The 9911-nt window shown below is 34.7% G+C and overlaps 1 protein-coding gene across 1 annotated transcript; it reads right to left on the bottom strand.

Annotated features, from left to right (window-relative positions):
• Positions 1-240: 240 nt before the first annotated feature.
• tnnc1a (troponin C type 1a (slow)) lies at positions 241-9577 on the bottom strand. The gene is made up of 6 exons (XM_058764508.1): positions 9448-9577; positions 4591-4621; positions 2942-3088; positions 1160-1274; positions 939-1075; positions 241-814 (listed from the first exon to the last, which is right to left on the bottom strand). Exons 1-6 carry the CDS (start codon positions 9469-9471, stop codon positions 783-785), a joined length of 486 nt encoding a protein of 161 aa, XP_058620491.1. The 5' UTR covers positions 9472-9577; the 3' UTR covers positions 241-782.
• Positions 9578-9911: the final 334 nt, after the last annotated feature.

The following is a 9911-nucleotide window of genomic DNA, read 5'->3' as shown; positions in this document are numbered from 1 at the left end:
AGTCGTGGATCATCCAGGAAACTACACACAATATTAAGATTCAAGGGTATGTAAACTTTTGAACAGGGTCATTTTTTATGAATGTCTTGTGGAGTATATATAAACATCTGTTATGTGAAATAGCTTATTCATTAACATATTAACATATTTGCACATTCAGCAAGGGCTATGTAATCTTATGAGCTCAACTGTAACTCATTCTCAATGTTTCAATGCATGGCTCAATGAATGAAACAAAGCAAAATTCTCAAATGCTTTATTCTATTTTCACAGACAAGTAGACAGTAGCGTTTTGTTGAGTTTGACAGATAGGCTAGAAAACAATAAGCACAGGCTCTCAAATGTAAACTCAGACTTTGCTAAAATGGATTGACAGATGTGGATTTTGGGAATGTCTTTGCAATAGTTATTTCTTTCCAGGTATAAAACAGTCTGCGGTAGAATGAAATTAACATTTAGATGGCAAGTCTGGTCAGTGTGGTGTGATTTTGTTACATTATGGAACCATGACTAATTTCCTAAATATTTTTAATAAATGTATATATAAAGAGACAAATTAAACCCAAGCAAAGTCTTAAATCTACACAAAATGGCCTTGACTTCTGTGTTTACACGTGTAAAATAATTGAATCTTCTGAAAATATTGTGCTGAAAATTATAAGTACAATAATGAGATATATCATAGACTCTCTGTTGATATTTCTCATCAAGCTTGAATATTTACTCTGCTTTTGTGTACAGACAATCCAGGGAGAAACACCAGGAAGACATTTCTTCATTATTTATTCCACCCCTTTCATGAACTCCAAGAACTCTGCAATAGAAGGATAGTGGAAAGGATGGAAAAGGGACACATTGGGATTCATTTGCATCACACTGGTTCACTGTTTTTTTCTTTTAATACCAGTTAACTTGCATGTAACACAACACATGCTTACCATCATAATCAATTTTCCCATCATTGTTTTTGTCTCCATCCCTCATTAGCTCCTCGATGTCATCTTCAGTGATGGTTTCACCTGTAGCTTCCAGCATCAACTTCAGTTCATCAAGATCAATGTAACCATCTGCATTCCTGTCCAAAAACAATGAAAACCCATCAGAAACCCCTAAATCCACCGCAGGTCAGTTCTCTTAGTTGTTTAAGAACAAAACATACTTATCAAACATACGGAAGAGTTCTGCCAGTTCTTCCTCTGACTTTCCTTTGCTATCATCTTTCATGCATCTCACCATCATGACCAAAAACTCCTCAAAATCCACCGTACCACTGCCTGCATAAGTACACCAACAACCATTATAGCACAAGATTACTTTTGAATTTTAATGACAGTACCTTTCATGTTACGGGTGTCAAGGTCAGAATTATATTGGCACACTAAAAAAATATGCTCAAAGAGGACTGTGAAAATAAATCTGTATTGTTTATCATTCTGATCTTTCATTAAAAAAGTAAATAAATAAAAAATTTAAAAAATTACAAAAATCTAACATTTCAACAAAATCACATTATAAAAATATTTTTCTCTAATACACATTGGCCACAATTATTTGTAGTCCTAGAAATTATTATTAGTAATATCTCTGAAGTATATTCCTATTCATATTTAATTTTTTTTAGCACACCAGGGTGACCAGGAACATGAAATTATACAGCCAATGACTTCCTGTTTCACAGGATATACAGTATAAATATGAGGAACACAAAGGCCAAATTCTCTTTATCATCCATCACAATAAAAAAAATCCAAAGAATATTGTTCTGTTGTGCAGCAACAGATCGTTGAGCTTTACAAAATATGAAGTCAAAAAATAGCACAAAGTAGTCAAAAAAAAAAAAAGAGCTAAATCATTGAATATTTTCATTTCCACCATTAGGACAATAATTAAGGAGTTCCAATCAACAGGAAATGTTACAAACCTGCATACAGTATATTGTCTGTGTCTATATTGTCTTAATGCAATGTTAGGAGGATAATTTGAATGGCTAATGGTTCTCCAAGAATCACAGCTGTATAATTGCAGAAAATAGTTAAGTCTTGGGTCAGAAAGCCTTATAATGGACCATGGTTGGATCTTCCAAAAGAACAATGATCCAAAAGGACCATCAAAAATAAATTAATAAATAAATAAAATAAAAAATAAATAAATAAAAAAACAATGGGTCACTGAGCACAAAATGAAGCTTCTGGTTCTGCCATGGCCATCCCACCTGAACCCTAAAGAGAAGAGAGAAACATGGAGCTGGGAATCTGAAGGGTCTGAAGTGAATCTGGATGAAGGAATGGTCTCTGATCTCTTGTCACATGTTCACCAAACTCATCAGGCATTATTGGGCAGACTCATAGCTGTTAAATTGGCAAACGTATTGAATAAAAGGGTGCCATTAATTATGGCCAATTTGAATTAGAGAAAAGGAAAAAAAGAAAAAACAAAAAAAAACTTTCATAATGATATTTCCATTCCTTTCCAGTTTACTTGGTTGAAAGGTTGTAAGATTTATTATTATTATTTTTTAATAAAAGATCAAAATTATTAACAGTACAGATTTATTTTCTCAGGCTTCTTTGTTCATATCTACCAAGGGTATCAATAATTGTGATATATAAAGACTGTGAACATAATGTTAATCTGAAGTTAAACCTGCCTCCATTTAGTCCTGAAGTAGCTCTAGTCTTCTTCCAGGAAATCAGCCTATTAAATTCTGGACCAGGCCAAGTCTCAGACTATTTAAAACCATGACAGAGAAAGCAGATTTCTGTTAATCTGGTTTAAAGGGCCATTTTAGTCTAGGACTAGTCTTAATCTATGTCTGGGAAAACACCCCATATTATTTTTATGCTAAGTTTGGAGCAATATGAGGGTGAGTAAATGAAGTTAGCATTCTGGAATGTTACTAATTCTGGATTGTTCTGGACGGTAAATAAATAACTAAATTTACCATCCTCATCCACCTCATCAATCATCTCCTGGAGCTCCTCCGGTGTGGGGTTCTGACCCAGCATCCTCATCACCTTCCCGAGCTCCTTAGTGCTAATGCATCCATCCTCAGCATCCTGAATGAAAATATCAAACGCTGCGCGGAACTCTACAAAACACCAACACAGACCTTTAGTTTACAGTACAGTTTCTCTCGCATGAATGACTTAATATTATGTTACCCTGGAGCACAAAACCAATCATAAGTCGTTGGGGTATATTTGTAGCAATAACCAACAATACATTGTATGGGTCAAAATTATCAATTTTTCTTTCATGCCAAAAATCATTAGGATATTAAGTAAAGATCATGTTCCATGAAGATATTTTGTAAATTTCCTTCCATAAATATATCAAAACTTAATTTTTGATTAGTAATATGCATTGCTAAGAACTTAATTTGGACTACTTTAAAGGCGATTTTCTCAATATTTTAATTTTTTTGCACCCTCAGATTCCAGATTTTCAAACAGTTGTATCTCAACCAAATATTGTCCTATCCTAACAAACCATACATCAACGGAAAGCTATAATAAATAAATAAATAATACATTTTAATAAAAAAAAAAAAATTACCCTTATGACTGGTTTTGTGGTCCAGGTTCACATATTGATAGTGAGTCAGTTTAGTAAATTATTATTGCACATACTGTAGACTATGAATAATGTTGTTTTTATTAGTTGGGCACAGGTGTTAAATTCAGGCAGTTTTTTTTTATTGGTAGTCCTGCAATGTTACAAGTGCTTCAAATTCATAAATGTACAGTACTGTGAAAAAACTATTCTATCATTCCATTGTATGTAAAATAATCTACAAATGGAGAGGGCTTTGAACAACTGACAGAACAGTCTGTCCAGGCTGGGCCATCCCACAAAATTCACCTTAAAAGCAGAGCGTGAGACACTATAGAAAGTCCAGAAGAAGCCCAGGGTGTTATGATAGGATCTACAGGCAGCTCTTCACAACAAATGTAAATGAGTTAACCATTAGAAAGAGGCTGCACAAAAAGAAGATACTGTCCAACACCAAAATGAACTTCTAAATACAATGAGTCAATGTAGTGTTCAATTACATTTGGCGAAAACCACTCTGCATTTGAGAAAAAGAACCTCATACCAGCTGTGAAGCATTGCCAGATTATTATAATTATTTCTAGGTATTTTACTACCTTTGAGACTGGCAAACATGCTATCATAATGTAAACCAAGAATTCTACATTATATCAAAGAGTGCTTGAGAACAACATGAGGCCATCTGTTAAAAAGTTAAAGCTGAAGTGTAGGTGGACCTTTCAACACAATGATCCAAATCATGCAAGAACACAAAGGAATGGCTTGGAATGGCCAACGAAAAGTCCAGCTCTCAAATTCAGTTGAAATAGTGTGTGGGGACTTTCCTCATTTTCATTGTCATTTTGTCAAAGCGAGCCATTCCTCACTTTTATGGTCATTTTACATTGTTGTCATTTACTTTTTACACAGCACTGTGTAGCAAAAAAAATAAAAAAATAAAAAAAGGTGTAATCTAGAGGCATTGTAGAATATATATAACATAATGTTCATGGCCATTCTGAGACCAAATGCTGTTTTCTGCATAGTATTATACCATACCATTCTTCTGCTCATCGGTGAGCTGCTCTACCTGTTGAAGAAATTCATGGGTCAATAGTCATACTGTATACACACGTAATATACTCTACACACATTAACACAAACATGAATCCACACATATATTACAGTCCTTTTGGTCAGTGGAAGGATTTACATTTATTTTAAATGGGGTTTGCCATTGTTGTGACCATGTTACTTAACCCTGCAACCAAATAATGACATGTTTTGTGTGGTATTTTTGCAGCAACAAAGTTAATAAAATAAAATTTTTATAGAGTAACATTTGTTCATTTTATCCAAAGCGATTTACAAATGAGGAGAATGGAAGCAATCAAAATCAACAAAAGAGTAATATGCAAGTGCTATAACAAGTCTCAGTTAGCCTAACGCAGTACAAGCTTTTTTTTTAATTATATAATAAATTAAAAGAAAACAGATAGAATAGAAAAAGAATAGAGGAAGCTAGTGTAAGAGACCTTTTTTTGCTTTTTGTTAATTGTATAATAAATACAATGAAAATAAATAGAGAGTATAAGAATAGAGAATTATTATTTTTTTAAATAATAGAGTAAGAATAGAGAGTGCTAGAGTTAGAGGGTCAAATAAAGATGGAAGAGATTCTTGAAGATGGCTAAGCACTCAGCTGCTCGGATTGAGTTGGGCAGGTCATTCCACTAAGAGGGAACATTTAATTTAAAAGTCAATGAAAGTGATTTTTTGCCTCTTTGGGATGAACAATAATTGACGTTCACATGCAAGAATGCAAGCTTCTAGAGACTTATGTGCATAAGTCTGAAGTAATGAATTTAGCTAAAGGGGTGCAGAGCCAGAGGTGGTTTTGTAGGCAAACATTAATGCCTTGAATTTTATGTGAGCAGCTATTGGTAGCCAGTGCAAATAGATGAGCAGAGGTGTGACGTGCATTCTTTTCGGCTCATTAAAAATTAATCTTGCAGCTGCGTTCTGGATTAATTGTAAAGGTTTGATAGAACTGGCTGGAAAACCTGCCAAGAGAGCATTGCAATAGTCCAGCCTGAACAGAAAAAGAGCTTGAACAAGAAATAATATGTTCCGAAAGAAAGGGCCTGATCTTCTTGATGTTGAATAAAGCAAATCTGCAGAACCGGCCAGTTTTAGCAATGTGGTCTGAGAAAGTCAGCTGATCAACAATCATAACTCCAAGGTTTCTGGCTGTTTTTGAAGGAGTTATGGTTGATGTGTCCAACTGTATGGTGAAATTGTGATGAAACAATGGGTTTGCTGGAACCACAAGCAGTTCTGTCTTGGCAAGGTTGAGTTGAAGGTGATGGTCTTTCATCCAGCAAGAAATGTCTGTTAGACAAGCTGAGATGTGAGCAGCTATCGTCGGATCATCAGGATAGAATGAGAGATAGAGCTGAGTGTCATCAGCATAGCAGTGATATGAAAAGCCATGTTTCTGAATGACAGAACCTAGTGATGCCATGTAGACAGAGAAGAGAAGTGGTCCAAGAACTGAGCCCTGAGGCACCCCAGTAGCTAGATGTTGCGACTTGGACGCCTCTCTTCTCCAAGACACCTTGAAGGACCTGTCTGAAAGGTCAGACTGAAACCACTGGAGTGCGGTTCCTGAGATGCCCTTTCTCAATAGGGTTGACAGGAGGATCTGGTGGTTGGCCGTATCAAAAGCAGCAGACAGATCCAGCAAGATAAGTAATGAAGACTTGAAAGCCACTCTTGCAAGTCTTAGGGCTTCAACAACTGAGAGCAAGGCAGTCTCGGTTGAATGTCCACTTCTGAAACCAGACTGGTTGCTGTCCAGCAGGTTGTTCTGTGTGAGAAAGGCAGAGACTTGGTTGAACACAGCTCTTTCAAGTGTTTTTGCAATGAAGGGAATAGTTCTCTAAAAGAGATGGGTTTAGGGTGAGTTTCTTAAGTAGTGGGGTTATACGAGCCTGTTTAAATGCTGAAGGAAAAACACTTGCATGAAGGGATGTGTTAATGATGTGAGTAAGTGCAGGTACAACTGCAGGAGAAATGGCTTGAAGGAGATTAGATGGAATAGGATCAAGCGGACAAGTAGTAGGATGGTTAGAAAGGAAGAGTTTGGGGACTACTGCCTCAGAGAGTGGAGAGAAGGACAATGTTTGCTGGTAAGATATGCTTGACAGATTGTGGTGTGGAAAATTGTGCACTGATGGTTTTAATTTTATCAATGAAGAACATGGCAAAGTCTTCAGCTGTTGGAGTTGATGAAGGAGGGGAGGAGGAGGACAAAGGAGGGAGGAAAATGTTTTAAAGAGCATGCAAATTGTTAATTTTGTTATGATAGTATGTTCTAGTGACAGGGTTGCCTCACACAGTTGGGCACGGTTGCTCAGTCTGGAGATTTACTTCCAACTCTCCTCTATTATAATGTGTAATTCTTTAACACATTTCACAACCTTCATTATCTCTGTACATTTGTGTAGTTCTTTATTGCATGGGCAGCATCATCAGTCAATCACAAATAAGTGGAGGCATTACAAAATATATATAAAATCCCAAAAGTTAAATCTGTATGTGTGCATGTGTTAATAATATCTATATGATGTTTAAAAAAAAAAATGGTATTATATGTAGCAACTATATTACAACAATACAGTATATATATATATATATATATATATATAATATTTATTTATATATGCAGCTTGATTAAAAATATACACAAAAAAGAATATACAAAAAATCTGTTTATATGGTAATATGTATGTATACTGTATATAAATAAAATTGTTCCAATTTCTAATTTCATATATGTTTTTATATGTTTATATATAAACATAGACTTCATATGTGTTTCATATATGTTTTACTTCATATGACAATATACAGTATGTATATGTTAAAGTCAATATCCAGTTAAAATCAATATAATTTGCATATGGGATATTTAAAAGTTGTGTCCTCATTATCAACATGTTTGCTTTAGTCCAAACCAATATTTTATCCAAAAACACAAACTGAGATTAGATCTGAGTAATGTGGATTACACACAGCAGATAAAGGTACTCTGGAGTTAAAAATAACAAACCGCAGATAAAGGACATGATATGAGGTGGCATAACAATGGATGGGTAATCCGGAAAAGCTAACTCATGAGACAGCTGCTTAAGTAGCAGCTGTTAAGTAAGTTACTGTCTATAGTCCCATGTTGGATCCAACACAAACCACCAGACTAGTGTAACACATAAACATGTATCAGGATGTTCCTCCCAGACTCACAGTCTCATGTACATCTCAGAGAGATCAGTGGAGACACACACACACACACACACACACACACACACACACACACACACACACACACACACACACACACACACACACACACACACACACACACACACACACACACATGTTCGTAATTATACAAATTATACAAATTATACACGTTTGTAATTATACAAATCTATGTCCTGACTTTTCACAAAAACGTGCACACACACACACACACACACACACACACTCTCAATCAATGCTGGAATCTGACTTTGAGTGTTTTATCTTAAGCGCCTGCGTTTCCATCATGCAGACATGCATGCATGGCTGAGCAAAGCATGCCAAAATTAGCCATGGGAGGTAGGCGGTGCTCCATGTGTAGTCATGAATGATAGCGTCTCTGCTCTCTCGAGTAGCTCCTATCTAACTCTGATAATACTCAAGAGTCAAGGTATTTTCAGTTGTCTTTTTTTAACTTTTATGGCATAAAGTTGGCCGGATGAGTGATGTACTATCCTGTATAACTAACATTTACACTTCATTGTTGCCGCAATACAGAAAATAATGTTGTATTGTAGTTTGACCGTTCATATTTAGTTGTACAAATCATTAAAATATAATCTTAGCCTCAGATATTGTTGTCACTCTTTCTATTAAGCAATGTAATTTGTGAAGCCTTATAATGCACCTTATAATAAGTAAGTTTTCATAATAGTTTTTTATCATTTTTATCATTTTATAATAATTTCTTTTTTTTCACAGCTGTAATAAATGTTACTGTTCATGGATATTCATGGTTACCTTTAAATGGTAGAGTCGATTACAACACATGATCAGCACTAAATGTCAAATGAAATGTGTTATACTAATGCGTTATAAGGTAAGTTGGGGAAGAACATTAGAACATAAGAACTTAAGAACAATGTGCCTTTACTTTTCGATTGTAACATATTTAGATAGAAATTTGGCATGTACAGAATGAATAGTCAATGTGTTATTTTTATAAAAAAATAAACATTTGCTAATTTAGTTATTTTATATATATTAAGTGTTGTTAATGTAAAATACTAAATTAACTACTCTATTTAAAATTGAGTTTTTAGAATTTAGTTGTACAATTGAATAACTGCTAACAAAGTAGAATTCCAGTAAAAGAAATTGGATTATATAAGGTAAATTTATTATATGACGTACAATCAAGCAATTCATTCAATTAGTTTATAGGTTTTAATGAATGAATCGACATAAATATACTTTACAATTATAAAATAATAACCCCACGAATAACAATGAAAATAAAATTAAAAATAATAACACTATCAACATTCAACTCTGAGCCTTCTATGCCAGTAGCGTCTGGGGCGTCTTACCCCAAGGGTCTAATTTTAAAGACAATGACAATGTCAAGGAAAAAAAAAAAAAAAACAGAAATAACACCCCATTTTTCAAATATAAATAGGAATAGGCAAGTATTATGATGTTATAATACTTTAGTTACAGCTATTTATGAAAACTATATTGTTCACAAACTTGGTTTTAAAGTCAAGAAAGCCAAGAAAGTGCTAGATATGTGGAAAATTTGCCAGAAAAAACCCCCCAAATGCATTGACTCACCGCTGCTTTATAGATATCGTTCATTGTATGTCACCTATGAGGAGATCAGACGAAGTGCTGGCGCTGGTGGAGAGCAGAAAACACAGTGCTAAATGAGCTTTATGGAGCAGGACAGCCTGTTCCCTCCTGCCCCTCTGAGTATGGGACGTCCATCACAGTCACTTCAGCCTGATAAATCAACTATGCGGTCATGATGGGGTTCACTCAAAAATGTGAGGGCAAACTATCAGCAAACTAATCTAATCTTTGTGTCTGAGCAAAGAAATTCACTTCCATACATTTTAATATACCAGTAAAATGAAAATAAAATAAAATAAAATAAAAATTTCTCTACCATGTATTCAGGAGTGACACAGAGACAAAGGCATCAATGCACTATACTAAATATAGCTAATTATTCCTCCACCTTATATTATTTCCTTCACAGCTGTAATAAATGTTACTGTTCATGGATATTCATGGTT

Source organism: Onychostoma macrolepis, chromosome 23 (genome assembly GCF_012432095.1).
Source record: "Onychostoma macrolepis isolate SWU-2019 chromosome 23, ASM1243209v1, whole genome shotgun sequence".
Lineage (NCBI taxonomy): Eukaryota > Metazoa > Chordata > Actinopteri > Cypriniformes > Cyprinidae > Onychostoma > Onychostoma macrolepis.
This window is presented reverse-complemented; position numbering and strand designations above follow the sequence as displayed.